The sequence below is a fragment of the Ictidomys tridecemlineatus genome, chromosome 15 (assembly GCF_052094955.1).
Source record: "Ictidomys tridecemlineatus isolate mIctTri1 chromosome 15, mIctTri1.hap1, whole genome shotgun sequence".
NCBI lineage: Eukaryota > Metazoa > Chordata > Mammalia > Rodentia > Sciuridae > Ictidomys > Ictidomys tridecemlineatus.
The window spans coordinates 13,101,333-13,126,963 of record NC_135491.1 but is presented as its reverse complement, the minus strand read 5'-3'; the positions used below and the strand labels follow the sequence as shown (position 1 = coordinate 13,126,963).

Here is a 25,631-nt window from a genome sequence, read left to right as displayed (position 1 = left end):
TTTTTTTTGAGGCTATTGTAAATGGGGTAGTTTTCCTTGTTTCCCTTATAGAGGTTTTGTGCGTGATATATAGAAATGCCTTTGATTATGGATGTTGATTTTGTATCCTGCTACATTACTGAATTCATTTCTTCTAGATATAGAATCATATAGTCGGCAAATATTGCTAATTTGAGTTCTTCCCTTCCTATCTATCTCTTTAATTTCTTTCATCTGTCTAATTGCTCTGGCCAGTATTTCAAGAACTATGTTAAATAGAAGTGGGCATCCCTGTCTTATTCCAGTTTTTAGAGGGAATGTTTTCAATTTTCTCCATTTAGAATGATGTTGGCCTGGGTCTTAGCATAGATAGCTTTTATGATGTTAAAATATGTTCCTGTTATCCCTAGTTTTTTTAGTGTTTTGAACATAATTGGGTGCTGTATTTTGTCAAATGCTTTTTCTGCATCTATTGAGTGATCATATGATTCTTATCGTTAAGTCTATTGATGCAATGAATTACATTTTTTGATTTTCATATGTTGCCCCAAACTTGCATCCCTGGGATGAACCCCACTTGATCTTGGTGCACTATCTTTTTAATAAGTTTTTGTATTTGATTTCTCAGAATCTTAAGAATTTTTGCATCAATGTTCATTAGAGATATTGGTCTGAAGTTTTCTTTCTTTGATGTGTCTTTGCCTGGTTTTGAAATCAGGGTAATATTGGCCTCATAGAATGAGTTTGGAAGTGCTGCCTCTTTTTCTATTCCATGAAATAATTTGAAGAGTATAGGTATTAGTTCTTCTTTATAGGTCTTGTGGAACTAATCTGTGTATCCATTCAGTCCTGGGCTTTTTTTTTTTTTTTTTGGTTGGTAGGCTTCTGATGGTATCTTCTATTTCATTGCTTGAAATTGTGCATATCATCCTGATTTAATCTGGGCAAATCACATGACTCTAGAAATCTGTTGATCCCTTTGATATTTTCTATTTTATTGGAGTACAAGTTTTCAAAATAATTTCTAATTATCTTCTGTATTTCTGTAGTGTCTGTCATGATATTTCCTTTTTCATCATGGACATTAGTAATTTGAGTATTCTCTTTCCTTCTCTTTGTTAGCATGGATAAGGGTTTGTTAATTTTACTTATTTTTCCAAGGAATCAACTTTTTTGTCAATTTTTTCAATTGTTTCAATTTCATTGATTTCAGCTCTGATTTTAATTATTTCCTGTGTTCTACTGCATTTGGTGTTGATTTGTTCTTCTTCTTCTAGGGCTTTGAGAGTAACATTAGGTCATTTGTTTGTTGACTTTTCTTCTTTTAAGGAATGACTCCATGCAATGAACTTTCTTCTTAGTACTGCCTTCATAGTGTCCCAGAGATTTTAATATGTTGTGTTCCAATTCACCTCTAAGAATTTTTAAACTCCTCATTGGTGTCTTTTGCAATCCATTATTCAGTCAGTAGCATATTATTTAGTCTCCAGGTGTTGGAGTAGTTTTTATTTGTTATTTTATCATTAATTTATAATTTCATTGCATTATGATCTAATAAAATGCAGGGTAGTATCTCTACTTTTTTGTTCTTGCTAAGAGTTTCTTTGTGACATAATATATGGTCTATTTTAGAGAAGGATCCATGTGCTGCTGAGAAGAAAGTGTATTCACTCATATCAAGGGTGAAATATTCTATATATGTCAGTTAAGTCTAAGTTATTGATTGTGTCATTGAGTTCCATAGTTTCTTTGTTCAGCTTTTGTTTGGAAAATCTATTCAGTGGTGAAACAGGTGTGTTAAAGTCACCCAAAATTATTGTGTTGTTGTCAATTTGACTTGAATTTGAGAAGAATTTGTTTGATGAACATAGATGCTCCATTGTTGGGGGCATATATATTTATAATTGTTAAGTCTTGTTGGTGTATGGTTCCCTTGAGCAGAATGAAATGTCCTTCTTTATCCCTTTTGATTAACTTTAGCTTGACGTCTACTTTATTTGATATGAGGATGAGAAGCCCTGCTTGCTCCACAGTCCACGTGAAGGGTATAATTTTTCCCAATCTTTCACCTTCAGTTTGTGGATATCTTTTCCTGTGAGATGAGTTCCCTGGAGGCAGCATATTATTGGGTGGTCTTTTTTTTTATTCACTCTGGTAGTCTGTGTCTTTTGATAGATGGTTTAGGCCATTAACATTCTGAAAGGTTAATAAAATAGGTACGTGTCACTCCGTTTCTCTATATGCTTAACAAAACTCTGTTGAAATCTTAAGAACTGTTTGCTAATCTTGTTCCCAGAATGTGCTGTCCCCAACTGTGGACTGTCTGCTAATCTTGTTCCCAGAATGAGCTGTCCCCAACTGCCAAACTACAAAATGTAACTTCTCTCCTTGCCCTCTCCAGGGAAAGTATATAAGCTCTGCTCAAGCTGTTCTCAGGGCTCTATCTCTCTTTGCTATAGAGAGCTCGGGCCCTAGCATGCTGGTCTCCAAATAAACCTTCCCTTCTGCCGTTGCATAAGACAGTCTTTTGTGGTCTCTTCCTCCGACATTTCGCCGGACTCTTACAATTCAAGGTCATTATGGAGACATAATTTGTATTCCCAGCCATTTTTGTTTATTTTTGTTATTTAAATTGACTTGATTTCTCCTTTGATTAGTTTTTCCTTTAGTGTAACACCTCCCACTGCTGATTTTCATTGTTGTTTTTCATTTCCTTTTCATGGAATATTTTGCCAAAGATGTTCTGTAGTGCAGGTTTTCTTGCTGAAAATTCTTTTTAGAATTTTGTTTGTTATGGAAGGTTTTTATTTCATCATCAATTCTAAAGCTTAATTTTTCTGGATACAAGATTCTTGGTTAGTATCCATTTTCTTTCAGATCTTGATATATGTTGTTCCAGGATCTTCTAGCTTTCAGGGTCTAGGTTGAAAAGTCTGCACATAACCTAATTGGTTTCCCCCATATGTAATCTGATTCCTTTCTCTCTTGGCTTTTACTATTCTTTCCTTATTCTGTATGTTAGCCATTTTCATTATAATGTGCCTTGTGTGGATCTGTTGTGATTTTGTACATTTAGCATCCTGTAGGATTCTTGAATTTGATTTTTGAATTCATTCTTCATGTTTGGAAAATTTTCTGATATTATTTTATTGAATAGATTCTTCATTCCTTTGGTTTGTAACTCTATGCCTTTCTCTATCCCAATAACTCTTAAATTTGGCCTTTTTATGCTATCCAATATCTCTTGAATGTTCTGCTCATGGTTTCGTACTCTGTGGTCTATATTCTTTTCAAGATTATATAATTTGCCTTCATGGTCTGAGGTCCTCTCTTTCTAGTGGTCTAATCTTTTGGTGATGCTTTCATAATTTGGTTCATTGTTTCTTTCATTTCAAGGATTTCTGTTTGGGTTGATATGCCGAAGAGGTAGGAGGTGAGGATATAGAGTTATTATAACTTAGGAAGTGTGAAAGAGAAATCTAAAGAAGAAGGTAAGTAGCAAGGGAATAGAGAGGAAGTAATTTTGGGTAGACAAGTAAGTGGGAAGGCAGTAGAGTACATAAAACAAACACACATATATTAAGAAAAATAAAAATGTTAAAATGTAAAAATTGGAGGAAAAAAAAGAATATACAACACTGTTCTATACTATTCAGATGTCCCAGTCTTCAAAACCCTAATTCATACAAAGCAGTTGGTTTCACATATGTTGGGGTTGTGAGAAGGAGAAGTGGGAAAAAATCTCGAAGGAAGAAACAAGAATTGATTGTTTTGGTTGGAGATCAGTACCTTTCCTGCTTCCCTCTCATCCAATAGGTGGGGTCATCTGTTGTTAGCTGGTGTCTCCACCCTCAGGATGGTGAGTGTAACCAGGGTGTCACTGTGTGAGATTAGCAGCTTCTGGGGAGAAGGGAGAGTTAGAAACTGAGTACCTGGCCTCCTGGAGTTCCAAACTGGGAGTTGCCCCCACTAAAGGTGGTGATGGAGTTGACCCAAGATGGAGGTGGCTGTTTTCAGCAATGCGGTGTCAGATCGGGTGGGGGGGAGCTGGGCGATGGTGTTGAACATGAACAATGTGTTCAGAGACGGCTCTGTGGCCTCCAGGGTGTGCTGTCTGCTGTGTTCAGAGCCTGTGTGGCCAAAAGTTTTCTGTGGGTGCTGATGCAGATGGTCTCACTCAGGCACTGGGAAGTCCTGTGTGGGCGAGTAGTTGGGAGACCTACTCTGTCACTGAGGCCTGGAGGCCTGCACAGCACGGTGGCCATGATTCCTGCATGGGAGCAAGAATATCACTGGCAGAGAAGCAGTATTCTCACTGCTTGAGTCCCAGGTCACAGAGCAACACAGAATGCCGCTTCCCTCTGTCCCGCCATCTTAGATCCCCTGGTCCAGTCACTTTTGCATCCACATCTTTTGCAGGCCTAATTCCTACCCCCAACCTGACTCATGGCCTCAGCTGGCAAGTCGGGGGTGGGGTGGCCTGTGTGCAGGGCTGGTGGCCTATGTACCTGGGAGTCCCAGAACAGGAGAATGTGTAAGCAGTTAAGCAAGAGCACATGTGCCTATAGCCAGGACTTAGGGAGCTCCCAGGGCAGATCTTCCTGGGCTGTGCAATAGTAAATAAACTTAAACAGCATTTTCCTTGAGGAAGGGGTGCCATTTTCTAGTTCCTTTAGAAAGGCACCAGGTAATGTTCAAATAAGTTCCAAAAGGTTTGTGGAGGGTAAATCTCAAAAAATGTGTGTTTGTGATTAAATTGACTATAATTAGCACGGTCAGTCACAGTTACTTGAACTCTAATGTACTGATATGAAGAAAGTCTGAAACATTGATCTGCTCTTATATACGGATGATTTTCTAGTATTTGTTAGGTTTTATTACTTGGGGAAACTAAGTGTTAAAGGAATTAGGATTTGTACCTCTTTCAAAGTCTTAAATGATTCCTTTGTAACTGGTTAAACAAACAAATGTTATTTAAGTTATAGCAATATTCTTGACTTCCAAAATATATGTGACTTGGTATATGTATGTATCTGAGAGCTATCTAATCCTTGCCTAAGAGTTATGTAAAAGTTTATAAAAATGAAAGTTTATGTAAGTTTCCTGACAAGACAACCCATAAGTGCTCTCTTTTATACATTGTATCTGATACACAAGGGCCACGTTGTCATTTGAAGATCTGTCTTATGTATGTTTGCTTTGAATAAGTCTATTTCTGACCATTTACACTGTCTCCTAACTGTATAAGAGATTTAAGGCTATGCTTTGACTTTGGTTCATCTATGCAAACCTGTGATTATTGTTACTGTACACTCTGGATTCTAAATTGTACTTTAAAAGTTAAAAATGATAATAATAAAATAAGAAAATTTTTAAAAGAAAAAAAATCAGGCACCATAGGCTCTCTCTCCTTCCTGGCTGTCCTGTCCTGAGCTGCTTTCCCCCACATGCTCTTCATCATGATGTTCTGCCCCCTCGGCCCATAGCTATGGAGTCGGCTGACCATGGACGGAGCCTCAGAGACTGTCACATGTGCCAATTTCACAAATGGTGGAAACTCAGAACTTCTGAAGTCTGGAAGCTGCAAATCCACAGTAAAGCACATGTGGACAGAAAGCAGTGAACAGTTGTCTATCAGCCAACTCCTGTCACAGACTATTCATGGCAAAGAAAATGATGCAGATTTGGACCTATGATATGACCCCCAGAACCTCATTCTGAGCAAGACTCCTGGGACTGGCTGAGGAGATCCACAGATGTTCAAAAGCCTCAGCCCAGGGCTAAGAAAAGGCCCACTGTAAATAAGGAAAAGTTTAAGAAAATGGGGCGATTTTCATTCAACATCAAAAACAACAAAGATGAACCTGTTGACAACTGGGGAAACTGTAGATCATAACCATGGGGCATTTAGTGCTTATTTGGGGCATAATCCCACTAGTGGGGGACTGTAACTGTCAGGTCAGTGCCTCCTACAAAAATTGTGGAATTTGACTTGGCTCTATAAACTGTGATGGATGCCAAAGATCCCAAGTCTCTTACCTTCTGTGTCAAATATGAAAGGATTGACAAGGCTCTAAGAACTCACTCTGCAACAACAGCTCTTCAAACACCTGTTACCAGGAGCACACCCAAGGCCAAGTGCCCTGGCTCTGCTCCAAGCCCCTCCAGGGGCCTGTATTTACATTCCCTTTTATAGTGGATTATAGGTGAGTACAGAAAGTATCCCCACTCTAACTGTCATGTGGGCCCTCCTCCCTGGATGAGGATGGGGAAAAGGGGTGGGGCTGAAGACTGAGGAATTGTTGGGAACCACAAATCAAGTCAAGATGGCACCTGGCAGTTTGCCAGGAGGAGTGGTTTGTGAAGCAATGCCACAGAGGCATTAAGATGATGAGGATTCCTTATTGGCTGATTGCTGTATCTGGATGAAGCTAATTGAGTCAAGCTGTGTGTAATCAGTTAGGTATATATACCACTGTTGTTCCGTAATAGAGTAGTTCCTGCTTCAGTCTTCACAAGTTGCTTGTCACCTCCTGGTTATTGTGCCCATCCAGACTGCGGTATATGGTGGACTGTACAGGGGAACTCCAATACGCTCGGGGGTAAGTGACAAGGTAAGCTGCCCATCCCTTGAAATAGATAGGATGGGAGGAAAGATGCTCGCCCCTGGGGAAGCAGATAAGGAGAGAGGACGAATGGCCATTTCAAGAAAATGGAGAAGATTAATACAGTGTGTTTTTGTTTTGTTTTGTCTTGGTGTGTTGTATTGTCTTTGTTACGGGAGTATGGGATCAGAAGTTAGTAAAAATCAAACTGAAGGGTGCTAAGTAAATTGCTAAAGGAAGGAGGCGCTCCAGTAAAACCAAGAACAGTTAGGGCATACGTTGATAAAAGCCCAGGAACTCTAGTCAGAAAGAGGAAGAAAGTTCAGAAGATGAAGGACTATCAGGGAAGGAGTTACAACAAAATGCTGCTACTAACTACTTTCTATCACCAGAGGGTGCGTGAGGCGGCGCGGCTGTGTGCACGAGCCGGTCATGGTACAACAAGGACTTTCAGCCAGCGGCGGCGGCCACCAGCGGCGGCCACCAGCCCTTCCCCACCCTCCACCATGGGGCTTCCCCGGGGAGCAGGACGCTGCGGCCAGTGGCAGAGGATGCACCCAGTGCCCCTGACGTTTGGCCATTTCCAATGCCAATAACTAATGAGTCCTCAGTTTTTCCCTATTTGCTGCAGGTGCTGGCACGGGACTATCCAGAACTCCAGTTTTCAATTATGGTGATGGCATTTACCTTCAGATGCTTTGGTATTTTACAGCTTTCACCACAGCTGCATCAGCTTACAGTTATTATCATTAAAGGTCCTGACCCAGTGGTTGTCTGAAGTTGGGGGTCTGTTTGTGTGTTTCCACAGGGAGAACAGCAGCCTATTTGGATTCCAGAGAGACTAACTAAAGCAATTTCTATAGACCAAAAAGAAGATGATTTGGCTCAAATCCATAACAGCTGATATCCAGAACTCCAGTTTAGCTATCCTTACATCTGCAGCAATGGTTCTCCCACACCTGGAGGCTAATGAATAATGAGCACCATTAACGCCTATTTCAAATGTAAAAAACCTTGAGGCTTACTTGTGGGAATACCTTCAAACCCATATGCAAGTTACAGGAAGAAGGATGAGATATCAAAAGAAGAGTCAAACCCAGGTGATAGCCAGGATGCTTTTTTCTATTTTATTTTTTGAGCTCATACAGACCTAGGTTAATGTTTTTCTGATCAGTTTTATTTTTTGATCAACTGTGGAGTTTTTAAACATTGCGATGGAGATTTCACCTGTGAAAAGCTACAAGGCCTCTACTATTGTGTTATGTGTGCACGCTTGTGTTATCTGTTGTATGTTATGTGTGCACACTTGTGTTATGTGTTGTATGTCTGTATGTGCGTATGTCCATATATCATTTATGAGGAGCACTCATGAAAATTTAAAAGATGGATCCAAATATCTTTTATTCACGTGATTTAAACAGTTTAATTTAGGGCTGGGGATGTGGCTCAAGCGGTAGCTCGCTCAACTGGCATGCATGTGGCCTGGGTTCGATCCTCAGCACCACATACAAACAAAGATGTTATGTCCACTGAAAACTAAAAAAAATAAATATTAAAATTTTAAATAAATAAACAGTTTAATTTAAATTGGGTAAACAGATGAAAGTAAAGATATCTTTTAAATTAAGTTTATAAGTTTTTCTAGGTGTTCAAAATGTTGATGTCTATGAAATAATCTACCTAAATTCAGAAATTTACAAGGATTGTTTTAAAATGTGAACAAAAAAAGGAGGTTAACAGATCTATTTGTTTACTTTCACCTTTCCTTTTCATTATATCTAATAATTTTGTTCAGGATAATGTACTAAATTGTTCAGAAAATTGTTTTCTTAGTGCCTGCTGGAATGCTACACAATTTTCTTGAGCCATCTTTACCAGAATTGCTACCTTCATCCCAGTGCCAGTGAAAACAAAAATAGAAGAATTTTCAGCATTACTGAAAACCAAATGAGACTTTGGAATTTCAGCTACCATCATCACAGCTGTTGCTGTTTCTGCTGCTGCTACTAGAGCTTCTGCGATAGCTATCACAACAAACTGTATAAACTGCTGCATCAATACCTGGACTGTGTATCACTTCTATGCATTATGATAATATTTCTCAAGCAGCAGATTTTTCCGAACAATTAGGAGCCATGCTTAATGGCACATGGAATGTAAACTTTAAAAATGAACTAATCTATAGAGACAACAAATTGTAACTCTTAATAGTACCAGGGTATTCTTTGCTGATGGTGTCATCAGTGGTACAATTTTTCCAAGGGCTTCTTACTTGGAGCCGTCAATTGGCTTGGTATCGTGGCATTTTGTATCTTCCTCCTTCTGCTTGTCGCAGGTTATTTATGGTGTTTGTATAAAAACCACTATGGTCATTATCCACAAGTATGGCTGAATATGTTGGGCCTGTAGTCAAAGATGGGTAAGATCCAATTACAATGGTACCAACCTAGGCCAGGAGGCTGACGATTTGAGGTCAGACCATCCAATGACGGGTAAGGACCATATGTAGTATTGGACAACCTAACACAGGCACAGTCCCTAAACCACATACTTGTTGTTTAAAAACAAAAGGGAGGAGATGTTGGGGATCACAAATCAAGTCAAGATGGCACCTGGCAGTTTGCCAGGAGGAGTGGTTTGTGAAGCAACACCACCGAGCCATTAAGTTGGTGGAGATTCCTTATTGGCTGATTGCTGTATCTTGATGATGCTAATTGACTCAAGCTGTGTGTAATCAGTTAGGTATATATACCGCTGTTGTTCCATAATGAAGCAGTTTCCTCTACTGATCTTTTGCTATTAAAGTTTTTTTTTTATTTAGTGTCTTATGGAAGCGCATGATGGTGAGATTCATTATGTGTATATATACAGGAAAGTCAGGTCAGATTCCTTCCACTGTCCTTCCCTTTCCACCTCTCCTCCCTTCCCTTCATTCCCCTTTGTCTACTCCACTGATCATTCTTCTATTCTTTTTTTAATCCCCCCTTTATTTTGAATCAGCTTCCACATATCAGAGAAAACATTAAACCTGCAACCTTCAGGGACTGGTTCATTTTGCTTAACATGATGGTCTCCAGTTCCATCCATTTACCAGCAAATGCCATAAAGTCGTTCCTCTTTATGGCTGAGTAACACTCCATGGTCACCATAGATTTTAAAGTCACACTTGAGGACACACTCTTAAGACACACAAACACATTCTCATCTATCCCCTATCAAGAGGACTTTCATTGACTCATAATGATTCAAAATAATCTATCATCAAAAGGACAAACTAAGCAGAAAATGTTTCTAACACTCACTGCTCTGGAAATCTCCTTGAAAGTCTTCAGTTACACTAATTAATAATCCCCACTGAGGCATTCCTGAGCTTCAGGTAGCTAAACTGGTAAACACTACTGTATATTCTTATTAAAATGCAAAAAAAAGTGATTTTAGAGCTCTGTATTCTTTATTTTATAAATACAAAGGGTAGCCACTTTTTTCCAGCATACAGTAGGCACATTCAAGGTGATACAAAATGACTCTTCCACTCCTCCCCCCGCTGTGGAGGGAGTCTGTTTTCAGTAAAGATAAGCAAACATTTGGAATTTACATGTGGGAAGACATTGGGATTACATATTTCATTGCTAGTCATTGGATATTTGCAAAGTTGAGATGTACTAAGGTCACTTAAAACAAGTTACAATCCTTATATAAGAAGGGAAAGGCCTGTCTTATCTTTATACACATAGGGTAACAAATTCAATATCCTACTCTTCACTTGTTTCAATGGTTTGTATTGTACATAGTTTAACCAAGTGTTATTTGAACTACTTATTAATATTAAATTGTTCTTGTCTTTCTACTTGTTATTTGTTCAAAAAGGAATTCATTTATTCAATGTAGCCATGAACTCCATTAAAAAAGATCAGTAGTGTCCAAAGCTCATATTCAGCTCAAGTACTACTGAAAGCTATGTAGATATATTATTTCTGAAAAAAACAAAATATATATAAAAATAAAACAAAGTTGAGTTAAAAAAAAAAGGCACCTCAGATGCTGGCAGGGGCCTTATGGGCCTGTTACTCAGAAGTCAGAAGCAGGGAGAGATTAAAATAACTGCCTCCCCTTCCAGGATCAGAACTGTTGGGAGTCGCCCCAGCTCCAAAGACTAACTTCCCCATCCCCCAAGAAGAGCCGTCCAATGGTGAGCGCTGCTGGCTCACCTGATCCTTACCTACCAATCAGACTAGCCCTGCTGGCTCACATGATCCTTACCCACCAAACAGACTGGCCCTGCTGGCTCACATGATCCTTACCCACCAATCAAAAAGCACCCCCTGCCAACTCTCAGACCACTCCCGGCTCTCATATAAATATGCAGAGCTGTTTCTCAATAAATGGGCATTTTCTCTGAAGGCAAGCCTTGATTGTTCTTTCAAGAACCACCCTGCCTTCCTGCTCCTGAGCTCCGGAGAGGGAACACCAGGTCCCATCCCAGGATCCACAACCCAGATTCCTGGCCCATCCTGGAATCTTTGACCTCATGTGGCAATAGAAGGAGGTGAGGATGGTGAATGTTTCCTTCAGTAAACTCTGCAGATGTAGGAATTTGGGGTCCTGGTAACTAAAGCATTCACCAAAGACAATGGCGCAGATGAGGTTGGCAGTGATGGAGTGAAAGAGGAGGGTGGAGTCCGGATAGGTCCCTGGGGATGAGAGGACCATGGTGGAGGTCTGCCTGTCCCTGCATTTCACTGTCCTCCTGAGTGACTCTGACCTGGCTGGGCCATCTTCACTTATGTGGTTGGTTTCTGTCACTTGGCAGCCATCTTTCATGGGTCTTTCAGTTGAGCTCTCTCTCTTCACACCCCTCTCTCTCTAGTATTTCAGGGTTTGTCTTGGTCTCACTTTCTGTGTACATCTGTCTCTCTCCACTTCTGACCCTCTGTGAGGCTGTCCACTCTCTTTTCTGTGCCCAAACGTCCTTGATCCCCATCCCCTACACCTCACTAACCCTCTGTTTCACCCCTGATTCTAGCTTTAGCTTTTTCACTTATAAATCTGTTCTTTGTATTTTCTCTTTCTAGATCTATCTTGGCCTCCCTGGCTTTTCTCTGTCTTTTTGTTTTTTGTTTTTTGTTTTATTTTGTTTTCTCTCTCCTCTCTCCCCGCCCTCCTCCTCCCTCCCTGACTCCTCTGTCTCCGTGTTTCTCATTCCCTTTCCCTTCCCTGTGTCTCTGGCTCCCTCTCTCCCTGAATCTGTCTGCATCTCCCTGTCCCTGTCTCTTATCAGTTATTTCTTCCTCCCTATGTCCCCATCTTGAGTCCCCCACGGGGCTCATTCTGAGGTGTCCACAGCTCCTCCACCAAACTCTCAGCCTCCTCCTTGATTCACTCCTCAAAACTCCACTTCCCCCTCCCAAAGTCCTCCATGGTGATCAGACAGAACCACTGGAGGACTTGCCAAGGCTTTCCATTGACAAAGCTCACTCCTGATTGGTGGGGCACAGAGGGAGTTTGGGAGGACTCGTACTCCCCCATGTCCCCCCAGTCCCTACCCTGTCCCCCAACACCAGTTCCTAGAATATGGAGTCAGTGATGGCAATGAGCCCTCGGCTGGAGAAAGCCTCAGCTTGACCCACTAGAGCCTCATGCATGACCTCGTATCCACACAGGCTGAAGGCAGGATGGGGTCCCAGTGCCCTGTGAAGATGTTCCCATATTTCTCCCCCAGCTCTGGAGACAGGGTCCAGACCTCACTATCGAGCACAAGAGAAGTGTCTTCCCCACTCCCACCTGAATGACACCTTCCAGGGGATCCTGAGCCCCGCTGGCTGTAGCCTCATCAGGGAAGAACCAACCCTTGAACTTCGTGCTTTGTCCAAGCCTCACTCGCACCCTTCCCCAATCATCCTGTCTCAGCTTTGCCAAGGACTGTGCAATACGAATAGCACCACTCCCCACACCCAGCCTCTCCTCCCCCACTGCAGGACCAAACTCAAAGCCTCAAGTCTGATACCCTCCAAGCCATCCTCCTCCCTGCTTCTCCCCAGAACTCCAGACGCTCTCTACAGGGCATGCTGGGCCAGATCTCTGCTGAATGAAGAGAATTCCCAAGCTGCTGTGAGACTTTCACCCCAAGTTGGACCTCCAGCCGCCTCGCTGCCTTGAGCTGCTCCTCCTCCTCCCACCCCCCTCCTCACCGTCGCTGTGGTTGTTGGAGGAGGGTGTGCCAGGACCCTACCTTGGCAGAGCTCCTAGCAACTCTTCAGGGAGCCTGAGGGTGGCAGGCACTGCACAGGCCACATGTTTAGTCCCAGAGCCAGCTTCCCATTGGCCACTAGCTGCAGGGAGACAGCTCCTGGAATGTGTCACATGTCCCTCAAGGACATGCCAATGATTGGGATGTGTCCAGGCTGGTTTCAAGTGGCTCCATTGCCAAGTGGCTCTCAGCCATTTTCGTCAGGGGATGGCATCCAGCATGAGAGGTGAAGAGACCTGGCAGGCAGAATGGGGGCCTCCCTGAGCCCTCTGGTGGCAGGAAGTTATGCTGGGTATTAAAAGACAGTGACCCTCAGAGGTGACATGGTCTGGTGGCAGAGGTCTGGTTGGGTTTGGGGTGGGTGGAGGGTGGCTGATGTTGTCTTTTCTCCACGCACACCCCACCGGGTATTTTGAAGGCCCGTCAGAGGCCACACTCTGCTTGGGTGCTCCGAGGGCAGCAGTGAAGGAGACGGCAGGCTGTCCCTTCACAGAGCTGGCAGTCCCTCTGAAAAAGTGCCTGGGGACATGACCATCAATAAGCCATGGGCAAAATGGTGGGGTCCCCTCCTGACGTGGGAGGCTTTGGATATTGGTTTGATTTCAGAAAATTTCAAATAAATATCCAGGGATCCAAGGTGCCACCGTGGAATCGTGCTGCTTCAGGACACGTGGGCTGAGGAGGCCCCTCCCCGGAGAGAAGCTGCAGGGACAGGCAGCCAGGAACTGCAGGGGAGGACCACGGGGGCAAGACTGCGCTGTGTGAAGAAAAAGAACCCGACACACGCGACCACACGTCGGACGATTCCGTTATGTGAGATGGACGGCTCGACAGAAACGAGATTGCCGTTTGCAGGACCTGGGCCAGTGGGACTGAGGATGGCTGTTTAGTAGGTGCAGGGGTTTGGGGAGGAGCGACGTGAGCATCGGGAACGAGATGGTGGTACTTGTTCACCATTGGGAATGAACTAAATTCTACACTCCAAATGGCCGATTTTGTGTTGTGTTAATTTATCTCAATGTAAATATATACAGGTATACGTGTATATGTATGTATGTATGTATGTACATGTATATGGAGGAAGGCTCTGTGGGGAGGTTTGGGTTCTAGAGCCAGAGTGCAGCCTGGCTCCTCCACCCGCTAGCTCTGGGACCTCATGTGAAGAGGATCTCGCCTGTCCTCAGTTACTGATCTGTAAAATGGGCATGGTCACCACACCCACCACAGGGGGCTATTGGGGAAGGGCCTTAAGAGAGGGCTTCCAGGTTTGGGGTTGGAAAGCCAGTAATCCAAGTGGCACAGGAGGATTGCAAGTTCAAAGCCAGTCTCAGCCACTTAGCGAGGCCCTGAGCAACTTAGTGCAACCCTGACTCTAGGGGGCTGGGTTAAATGTCCCTGAATTTAATTCCCTGTTACCAAAACAAGAAAGAGAGGGGAGAAAGAGAGAGAGAGGTCATATGTGAAGCCCTTCAGCACAGATGATGGCGCACAAGGAGTGGATAAATGGGACAGTATTTATTCTGAGCAAGGGAGAATTTAATCAGCACAAGTTGTGTCCTGGGAGGCAGAACTGCAGAAGGACCTACTGCCAAGTTTCCTCTTTTGTCCCAAGTTACTATATATACACCTATAAAGGGGCTTGATTACATTCAAGGTTGGTTCTGACTTTTGAAATTCTATGAATAGGGGAAAGGAGTACACCTGAGAGCCTGGGAAGAGCTACAGCATGATGAAGGAAGTAGGACTACACAAAGGACCTTCCCATGTTGATGCAGACAAGGACAGAGAAGATGCAGGTCCACAGCAGGTCTCTCAGACACAGGAAAATGTGGAGGCCATCTCGGTCATTCTCTACAGGGGTAGAAACAATGACCCTGGATCCTTTGGCCCTTTTCCCTCAGCCCATTCAGTGGGGCAGGAAGCGGATCTGGTAGGTTGGGGGCACTCTGCCCAAACCACTCTCCCGGGGAGTGAGGTCGATGTCCTGGGGAGCCACGGGGCTGGCCACAGAGAAGTTCTGGAGGACGGTGGTGAAGAAGAGGAACAGCTCGTTGCGAGCGATGCCTTCACCAAGACAGATGCGCTTCCCTGTGGGCACAGAGGATCACCGTGTGGGCTCAGGGCCAGGGCACATGCTTTGCCTGCCATACCCCAAAGCCCAGGCACCTGTGCACTGCTACGGATTGTCACAGGCTTGATCTTTAACCTGTTGGGTCTTCAAGTTGATTGTTATAGGAGAGAGTTTATAGCTATTGTTTGATTTTCAAAGGGTTCAGTGGACTCGTAGGAGATAAGGACCCACTTGTGTTTGGGTGGGTCAGTGTGTATAGGTATGTGAGTGCATATTTCTGACTTGACATTTTTAACGTTCTTCATTTTCACAAGGAGAATAGTACTTATCAGGCACTGGCAGGATGACTAAAGGCAAAGTTGTCATTTGTAGAAACTCCTAGAATAACACCTGGCTTGCATTAGGAATCCTACAGGTGTAGTTACTGCTGTTTGGATCTAAGAGCCACTAAGCATGTGTGTGTGTGTGTGTGTGTGTGTGTGTGTGTGTGTGTGTGTGTGTGTGTTTCTAGCACTCTGTGTTATGTCTGTCTCTGGGTTTTCTTCTAGTTTTAACCTGAAATCCACCAGCTCCAAGAATTCCCTCAAAAAAAATTATTCATAAAGTTGTGAATGGGACCAATGCCCATGAGCAGAGTTTCTATGGCTTCGCTCAGATGGATACTCAGAGGGGTTTGAGTTTACAGACCACAGGCTTAGAGAAGAAGGAGGACAGAGACAGCCTGAAAAGTCAGGCAGGGACACAGAGTACCTCCAAGTGCTTCAGTGCTTCCTCAACTGCAAACTGACCACCCTGGGAAGGCCCAGTGGAGGACCAGATTCCAGGCATCCCCTGTGCTTTTCAGGCTGCTGCAAAGTTGTGCCTGCTTGGATGCATCTGGCAAGGGGTCTGTGTTCTTTTGGCATTTCCAGATGTCAGGAGATGGGACCTTGGAAGTACTCAGGGCAGGTCTCTGGGAGGGTTCTTCTCCTGGAACTGGCTGGAGATCCAGATCTTTCCAAGAGCCTAAGGCCTGTTATCTTCTCTCAACACACCCTCCCCCTTCTTTGGCTCCTTTATTCCAACACTCTATTGGTTCACTTTGTTCTTTTTTCTGCTTGGGGCACTCTGCCTTGTCTTGGTCTATACCTAAGAAGTTTTGTTTTGTTTTTTGTTTGTTTGTTTTATCGATTTTAAATTTTCTTCTTCATTCCTGTCTATCTATTCTCTCTCTCTCCTTCCTCTGTGGTCTCAAGTTCACTCTCTGTCTCTAACAGACTGTCTTCTCCGCCATGATCTCCCTCTGTCCCTCTCTCTGTCTAGTCCCCATCACTTATCTGTTGCTTAGCTCTGTTTCAGTCTTTACTTCTCTAAGTCTCTGCCTCTCCCTAAACTTAGGACGGAGCTATTGGATGGAGAGCTGACCTTCACCCACCACCCCACGTGTTCCCTGCTCTCAATGAAGACAGAACGGACCCTGAGGACCACATTCCACAGAGCCGGGAGCTAAGCCAGAGGCCTGGGCCACTGAAGTCACTGATGAAACACATAAATAGGATCTTGTTTCTGGGGCCTTTCTTTCTCCCAAAACATGAGGAACCTGGATGTTGGGGTTTCCTTGGGTGGGGCTTACAAGTTAAATCTGGCCTAAACCCCACTGAGTAAACTGCACAGTAACTTAATATTAATCAAAGGACAATCGAACAGAGACCACATTCCTGGAACAAGTAACCAAGCCTCAGCCAATCCCAGCGCTGCGCTTCAGCCAATCACAAGCTGCCAACTGCTCAGACTCGCCAAAGGTGGCCACGTGGACCAACCTCTGGACCAACGGAGCTGTTTCTGCTATTTGGTTCCTTTTCTGTCTATCGTTACCTGTCCATGCATCTGGGTGGAGCTCTCTAAAGCTTCACTACTGCAGGATGTGGTCCAATTCATGAATTGTTATTTTGCTCAAATAAACTCTACAAAATTCACTTTGTCTGAAATTTTCTTTTACCAAACCAGAGTATAGAGTGGGAACAGGGCCAAGTGTGTCCAACACTTTCCCCAAGCCGTGTAAGTAGGCCCATGCCTGTAATCCCAGAGGATGGGGAGCCTGAAGCAGGATTATAAATTCAATGCCAGCCTTGGCTACTCAGCAAGGCCCTCAGCAATTTAGCGAGACCCTGTCTCTAAATTTTAAAAATAAATAAAAAGGGCTGGGATATGGTTAAACATTCCAGAGTTCCATCCCTAGCACACGCGCGCGCACACACACACATACACACACAAAAAAAAACTTTCCCCAGCCCAGTGTTCAAAGAGCAATCCAAACTCCTCTCCAGCCCTCAACGCCCTTCCTGGCTGAGCTCCTCACACTCAACAATCCCTTTCCTAATCTATAGCTGGAGCTCCTTACAGTTGCTCTAATGGGCCACCTAACTCTACTCTGCTGTTGCCTCCGCCTGGAACCTTCTTTCTCATAGCTGATCAACACTCGCCCACCAGGCCTCTGCCTGGAAACCACTTTCTCAGGTGAGCTTTTCCTCACCTACCCACCAAAGTTAGTATTTCCTACTTTGTGCTCCCAAATAACGCCAGATTATTAATGATAGTAACTGACTTTGTGCCAGGCGGTTCTAAGCGGCAGGCATTTAATAATTTAAGAAGATCATTATTTGGGAACAACTTGATGAAAATGAACTGTGGACTATAAGTTTCCTGGAGCAGGAATTCTGTCTGTACATGATCTGGATTTTTTTTACGCTTTTATTGATGCATAATAATTAGACATCATAGATTCATTGTGACATATTTATAAGTGCACATGACGATCTTGGAACCCAGGACTTCTCTATACCTCCATCCTCCCTCCCCCTGACCACCTTCCTCTTAATTACTTTTCTTTATTTATTTTTTAATTGTTGTATTATAATTATAGATAAAAGTGGGGTTTGTGGGTTTGTACATGCACAAAGCATAACTTGGTCAGTTTTATTCCTTCTCCTTCACCCTCCACCTGGATCCCCTTCCTCAGCTCTACTGGTCTCACTTCTGTTTTCATGAGGTCACTTTTTATTTCTTTTTTTCCCTGTAGTTTCCACATATGAAAGAAACATTTCATACTTGACTTTCTGGCTTATTTCATATAGCATGATGTTCTCCAATTCCATCCATTTATCCATTCACCAGCAAATGATATTATTTCATTCTTCTGTATGGATGAATACACCACACACACACACACACACACACACACACACACACACACACACCACATTTTCTTTTTCTTTTTCTTGGTACCAGGTATTGAACATTGAACTTAGGGGTGCTTAACCACTAAGCCACATTCCCAGCCCTTTTTTATATTTTAATCACACACAGGGTCTCACAGAGTTATTTAGAACCTTGCTAAGTTGCTGAAGCCAGCTTTGAACTTGCAATCCTCCTGCCTCAGCCTCCCAAGCTGCTGGGATTAGTCATGCCTTGCAAATATACCACATTTTCTTTATCTCTTTATCTGCTGACAGACACCAAGGCTGTTTTCATGACGTAGCTATTGTGAATTCTGTCATTATAAACATTGGTATGCATTTATAGCTATAGTATGCTGATTTTAGTTCTTCTGGATGAAAACCAAGGAGTGGGACAGCTGGGTCATATGGAGGCAATAGACTAGGGATGAACCCTCTCTGAGTTTGTAGCTGCATTTTCTTAGCCCTTTAGTAAGCACTGGGCTTGGACTCATGCTAATAAATACATTTTGGTTGTTGATTTTTAAGAAAACGACTTTGCTCAGGTCTAGGGATTTTCCAACATTTGCCCAAGGTCCTGTTTATCAAGGCAAGCCTTGGGGCATAATGTCACTTCTCAAGTCTCCTCGCAGGGTGGTAGTGAAGATGGAATGGGACAGTACAGGTAAAGCAACTGGAATATGCTGAGCGCTCACAAAACAAAGACCTATCATTGTCTCGAGGAGCAGATGGGACCTGCCCCTGGTGTCTTTGAAGGGATCCCAGGTCCAGCCTACCTGCCGAGAAGGGGATAAAAGCTTCATTCTTCTTCAGTGCCCCGTTGGCATCCAGAAAGTGGTCAGGGTTGAAGGTGTCTGGTTCTTTAAAGTAATGCGGGTCGTGGAGAGCAGAGCTCAGGATGGGGTACACTTCAGTGTTCTGAGGAAAGGTTGAAAGATCAAGAGACAGTGCCATTCCTGGCCCCATGAAAAATAAGTAAAGTGATAAAACAAACAAAAACGAAAACCAGGGGCCCTGCCGAGAAACGCACAGGAGGTTGAAACTGGGATTAAGTGAATCAAGGACGCCCACAGAGAGCAGACCCAAACCCAGCTGGGCTCACCTTGGGGATGAGGTACCCTCGGAAGACAGTGTCTTTAGTGACTATGTGGGGCACACCAATGGGGAGGAGATCTCCAAATCTCTGAATCTCGTGGATGACTGCCTCCGTGTATGGCATTTTGGAGTGATCATCGAGGGCAGGTGGCCTGTGTGAGCCAATCACCTGTGCAATCTCCTCTTTGACTCTTTCTGCACAGAAAAGGGGACCAATGAGCTCTGTTTCAGCAGCCACACTGTTCTCTGTGGAATACTGAGCCACAAAATTTCTACATCAAGGCTCAGATCATTGATACCCTCAGAGCAATCAGCTGGGGGATGGGAAGAGGGAAACTCAACCAGAACTCTCATCGTTTGAATTCTAATGAATGTGATAAGTCATCGCCCCCGTGCACAGGTACCCTGTGTGTGCATGCATGCACACACACACACACACACACACACACACACACACACACACACCATGATTTCACAGGCAATTTGAGATGAAGGACTACAAGCTGAAAAGCTGTAACACCCATGCCTCTAAAATGAATAAAAAATATCTAACATTTATCATGAGTGCTTTACAGATGAAGCACTGTGTTAGGTCCTCGGGAATACAACAGTGGAAAAGACCAGTGGTGAATCCATGAAAAACTAGATAAAGAAATGGCCACCTACATCAATCCTATCAATAATAAATCAATGCTTGAATGTGAAGATTAATGAAAGAATGAGCAGACCAATGAATGGATGATGTATTCAACTTATCAATAGGTGGATCAATGAATAAGTCCATTAATAAATGATTCTTGGACAAAAAAAATGAACCCTATGAGTCACTAATCACATGAATGCTTAATTTATGAACTACATAGATGAATAAATTAGTGTAGGTATGCAAAATAATGGAGAAAATGAATGCATAGATTAAATGATAAATAAATGAGGGATGTATAATGAATAATTTACTTAATGCAAGAAGGATGGACTGAAGACTATTTGATGGAATGATTAAGGAATGAGACTTAGTTCAGGGAAGGATGAGTGGATCCACGCCAGTGAATGAGCCATGAATCAATGACAACAGTCACTCAACTATCATTGTCTGAAGGTCAACTCACTCATAAGTAAAGGAATGTGAATGTCCTTGGATGAATCATTGATGAAAGAATCAAAGAGTCTCAATGTATGCGAATCACTAAAAGGTTGGATAAATAAATGAAGGATGACAGAAAACCTTGGAAGAACAAGTCAACAGATTCTACCTTCACCACTGGCCCACAGCACGGGCTCAGCAGGAGACCACCCTGGGCCTGCCCAGCTCCTGAAACAGAGGTCAGGTTGCCTCCCATCCATGGAGGACCCTAGCCCCACCTCTGCAGCCAGGAGGGGACCAGAGGACCCTCCCCACGCGCTCTCCCGGGCCCACCTGCCACGTGAGGGTACTTGAGCATGAGCAGGAAGCCATAGCGCAGAGTGGTGCTGGTGGTCTCGGTGCCCGCGAAGAAGAGGGACAGCAAGGTAATGGCGAGGTTCTTGTGGTGGAACTCGCTCTGCAGGTTGGACTTCTCCTGGGCCCACAGGTGTGGAGAGGGAGGGCAGGTCAGGGCCTAGAGCCCACTGGGGACTCGCCTGCCCCCCAGGCCCCGCCCTTTGTCTCTGGGTCTCCCCCCTCCCGGGGGTCCCTGGGTCTCAGCAGGGCCAAGCCCGAGTCTCTCTCTCTCCCTCCCTCCTCCTCATGGCTCTGCCTGACTTGGTGTCTCTCTCTTTCCGTCTCTTTGGCTTGTTTCTGGTTTTTGTCCCCAGTCTCTTCCTGCCTCTGAGGGTCTTTTCTCCTGTTTCTTTTGGTCCCTGTGTGTCCCCATCACCCAGCGCCCCTTCCCCTCTCCCTCTCCTGTCAGTCCCTTCCTCCTTTCCCTGGTCTTCCTCCCCCCAGCTCCTCCCCCTCCTCCGTCCTTCCCACCCCCTCCTCCCCACACTCCTTTCCTCCAACCTCCCTCTGTCCCCCCACCTCCCGCCCCAGGCCTCACTTTGTCCATGCGGAGCAGGTAGGCATCGATGAAGTCTCTGGGGGCGCTGGGGTCCAGGGTTGCTCGGTGCTTCTCCACACTGTGGCCGATGAAGGTGAGGACCTCCTGCAGGTTCTCGTAGACTTGCCTGTGTGTGCCCGGAAAGTACTTCAGGATGTGGGAGAACAATTCAAACACCTGCAAGAAGGAAGGGGCAGTGAGTTCTCCCCAAGGACTGAGCTAGCAGGTGGGGGGAGTAGACATCCAGGGGCCCACACCTCTAGGGGGAATCTCTCTCTCCCCCCAAACCTTTGTCTTATTCTGTCTTCTCTCTTTTCCTCTCTTCTTTCTCCCAAGCCCTCCTCTTCTTAGTCTCTCTGGGACTCTGTTTCTGATCCTTGCTCACCGTCTCTCCCTCCCTCCACATCTCACATCCCTGGCCCTCCATGTGGCATCTACCTTTCTTCCAACTCTAGGTGCACTTCTGTTCCCCAAAAGCAGACCATGCTTTCCCACGACCCTGACTGTTCCCCTCACCCCCAGCCTCCTTCCTTTCCCAGACCTGGCCGGAGAAGGAGCTGATCAGCGCGAATGACTGATAGAACATGTCCAGCAGCCGCAGGAACTCTCGGTCTTTATAGTCGAAGCGTTCTCCAAAGACGATGGAGCAGATGATGTTGGCGGTGATGGACTGGAAGAGGAAGGTGGGGTCCACGAGAGCCCCTAGGAGGAGAAGGGGGCAGGTCACAGGTCACAGATTCCAGAGCCTGGGGACAATTGGCTGCTGCTCGTCTCTCTGGGATTGTCCACCGCTGATCAGTAATAAAAGGTAAGAATATCCATACAGAACCCACTTGCTAGCACAGCCTGTATCAGGCTTTATTCCAAGCCCTTTGCATATTTAGTTTTCACCAGAACATAGTAAAAAAAATGCAATTCTACTATTATCCCCCACACACTGTAGATGGACAGACAGGTTCAATAATTTATTCACAGTAGTTTCTCATTACAAGGGCAGAATTCAGACCCAGAATTCAACCAGTGCTGTTGGCCACTCCCCTGCCTCTCCTCTGGGACCCATCTCTGACTGTGTGACCTCCTAGAATCAAGTCCTTGGGGCAGGGCTGCAGAGCTGAGCTCCATCAATGCCTTGTGCAGATTTAGAAGCCCCAATGGCTGCACCCCTCACTCCCACACCCAGGTAGTCTCTTCTCTCTACCCCGAGGGCTCTCTGGTCTTGCTTGAATCATTCTTCACTTGCTCACTGAGGCCTGTGCTTCGCAGGTGCAGTCCTGGTCTCTGAGACTGGGAGGGAGGGGGCTGGGAGCCCAGGAACCTCAGATGAATGCTACCCCTCTCTTTGGGTCTCACCTGTTTTCTCTCATTCCTCTGCAGACTTTTCTCTGAAGTTTGTCTGTCCGTCCTTCTAATTTTCTGACTCGGTTTCTCTCTCTGCTTTGTTTTTTTGCATACATACCTCTCTGTCTTTCTGTTGCTGTGCACCCCACATCCCTCTCTGTTCCACCGTCTTTCTTTCCTGTGCATCCCTAGGCCTCACCCTTGGATTTCCTCAGCTCCTCCACCAGACACTGAGCCTCCTCCTGAATCCGTTCCTCAATGCTCCGCTTTCCCATCCCGAAGTCCCTCATGGTGGCCAGAGAGAATCTCCGAAGGGTTTTCCAACGTTCTCCATTGGCAAAGATCACACCTGGGGATGTAGGAGAGGCGGGTTGCAGAGGAAGCTGGAAGGAGTCTGGCTCTGTCCCCACCCCTTGTCCTCCCTTCTCAGACTCCACTTTCCCAGGTCCCATCTTCCATCCCACCCCATCCCAGGGACTTCTAGGTCCTCACCGTATCCCTGGAAGATTGGCTCAACAATAGATATTTTCCCCCGGCCAGAGAAATCCTCAGCTTGGTCCACCAGGGCCTCCCGTATGGCCTCTGTCCCACACAGCATGACCACAGGCCTTGGTCCCAGGTACACGGTGAACACGTCGCCATATTTCTCTCGAAGCTGCCAAGCACATCCACACCAGGGTTGATGTTAGTCCGTGCACACCTCCGTTGTTAACCATGAAATGCTTAGATGCAGATTGGTCCAGAGGTGTCTCCCACAAGATCCTTCTCCCTCAGCCTCCAGCTCCCTTCCCAGGACCCAGCCACTAAGGGGTCAATGCACAGTCCAGGCAGGTCCACTCTGATTGGCTGGGCCCTAAGCATCCACATGCCTCAGTATTTCTAATGCCATCCTGCCTGTGCCCTTGAGTCTGGCCACATCTCCTGCGCCTCTCAAAGAATCTTTCTGTGACCCAACTGCTTTCCGCCTCCTGACCATTTCCTAAGAGGACGACTCTGACCCACCCACTTGGCAGATGTGAAGGGTCTTCTAATGATGCTCATGAAATGGTAAAAGCCATCATATCTGTACAGCTTGGGAAATTGCTAGGCTGTGCCATTACCCCCTTGGCGTCTATGGGAATTGGTCCCAGGACCTCTGAGTAATACCAAAACCCTGAGATGCTCAAGTCCCTAATATACAATGGCATAATACTTGTGTATATTTTCATCCTTCTATATACTTAAGTCATCTCTAGATGACATATACCTAATGGAATGCAAATGTTACATAAATAGGTTGTATTGCTTAGGGAATGATGTCAAGAGAAAATGTCATTACATATTCAAAATGAACACAACTTTTTCAAGTATTTTCAATCCACAATTTAATGGACCTGTAGATGTAGAAAATAGAGGAAAACTTTGTTTATTAAAGTTGATCACATGCCTACTCTGCAACTTCATCCCTCAATACTTGCCCAGCAAACATGTCCATCAAAAATATCAACCACAACATTCATAGAAGACTGCTTGACACAATGTTTATCAGTGTAGATAAAGAATAAATCCAATGACAATTTCTAACAATTGAACATTATGCAGCATTGACAAAGAACAAACTACAGCTACTACCAATAACTTTGGAAAACTCACAGACACGTTGAATGGAGGCAGCCAGCCACAAAAGAAAGTGATTTTACACTTACATCTATTTACATGAAGTTCAAAGACACAAAGAAAACCAACCCAGAGTGTCAGAATAAGTGGAAAGATAGTGACTGGAAGGGGACATGAAGAAGGTTTTCTGGGGACCAGCCCTATTGTTACTTGATCTGTAAGTCAATGATATAAGTGTGCTGTTTGTAGAAATTCATTAAGTTGTGCACATTTTAGGATGAGTTAAACAATAAGAAAAAACTTGACTCAAAGAATCATAAAAATGGCCAGGCGTGTTAGCACACATCTATAATCCCAGGGACTCGGGAGGCTGGGGCAGGAGGATTGCAAATTCAAAGAGCCTTAGTAGCTTAGTGGGGCCCTAAGTGACCTAGCGAGACCTTATTTCAATATAAAATATATAAAGGGCTGGGGATGTGGCTCGGTGGTTAAGTGCCCCTGGGTTCCATCCCCAGTACCAAAAAAAAAAAAAAGTAAAATAGAAATTGATAAGTTTACTTTAAAAACATCTTGCATTGATCTGTGCAAAGCACCCTCACTGACTTCTCTGCTTCTACTCTTATGCCCCTTGATATGGTTTCGCCATTCTCCAAGCCACAGCAACCCTATTTAAGTGTCATTTAGTTAATATCCCTGACCCTCTCCAAGCCCTCCAATGTCCCCATGTCTCTGACAGTGGCACCACAGTCTCCAGCCTGGTCCACACAGCCGCAAACCCTGTGGTTCCCCCCCATTATCTGACTTCTTCCCCTTGCCCCTTATTCACCCTGATCAGCCTCTGTGCTGTCCCCTGAGCTTGTTCCTGTTCAGGTTCTTTGGACACCACCTGCTCCCCCTGGTGCCATAGCTCCCTCTGCATCTTTCAGGGTCTATTCCAGAAACAAAGTACGACCATGTCTATTTCCTGACCATGCATCTAAAATAATCTCCCAGCACTTTCTAAAATATCACACTGCTTTATGTCAATCATTGCTCATCTACCTAACTTCACCCTATTTTTTTGTTAATATGTCTCTCCCTGTGGAATGTCCAGGAGCATAGCGACCTTGTGTTCTCTTTAAGATGCCACGTCATCCATGCCTGGAATATCCCTCAGCACACACAAGGTGCCCTGTGAATTTTTTTTTACATATATATATTTTTAATAGACAAGTGAAGTTGTACATGCAGCTTAATGTGTTAACTTCTGAATACGTTGTGAAATGGCTAAATCAAGCTCATTATTACCTCACACACTTATTACTTTTTCATGGTGGGATCCCATAAAAATCACCTCTCGTAGCTATTTTTCCCCATGCAATATATTGTTAGTAACTGTAGTCTCCAGGAAGAACAGAATGTCTCTGGAACTTATTCTTCCTGCCTAACTGAAATTGTATCCTTGACCAACATCTCCCCAGTTCCCCC

General features: G+C 44.5%; 1 protein-coding gene and 1 pseudogene across 1 annotated transcript in view; one reads left to right on the top strand and one right to left on the bottom strand.

Moving 5' to 3' along the window:
• Positions 1–5,483: 5,483 nt before the first annotated feature.
• LOC144371133 (neurexophilin-1 pseudogene) lies at positions 5,484–7,154 on the top strand (annotated as a pseudogene).
• An 812-nt stretch (positions 7,155–7,966) lies between these two features.
• LOC101958133 (cytochrome P450 2B4) overlaps positions 7,967–25,631 on the bottom strand; it is a 28,403-nt gene continuing 10,738 nt past the window's right edge. The window contains exons 2-11 of the mRNA XM_078032021.1: positions 23,061–23,223; positions 22,768–22,917; positions 21,772–21,932; positions 21,231–21,407; positions 20,630–20,771; positions 19,220–19,407; positions 18,894–19,035; positions 12,814–14,919; positions 8,799–8,987; positions 7,967–8,120 (exon numbers count right to left, since the gene is read on the bottom strand). Of these exons, the coding sequence (XP_077888147.1) occupies positions 14,738–14,919; positions 18,894–19,035; positions 19,220–19,407; positions 20,630–20,771; positions 21,231–21,407; positions 21,772–21,932; positions 22,768–22,917; positions 23,061–23,223 (1,305 nt within the window). The 3' untranslated portion in view covers positions 7,967–8,120; positions 8,799–8,987; positions 12,814–14,737. The remainder of the gene's footprint in view (positions 8,121–8,798; positions 8,988–12,813; positions 14,920–18,893; positions 19,036–19,219; positions 19,408–20,629; positions 20,772–21,230; positions 21,408–21,771; positions 21,933–22,767; positions 22,918–23,060; positions 23,224–25,631) is intronic.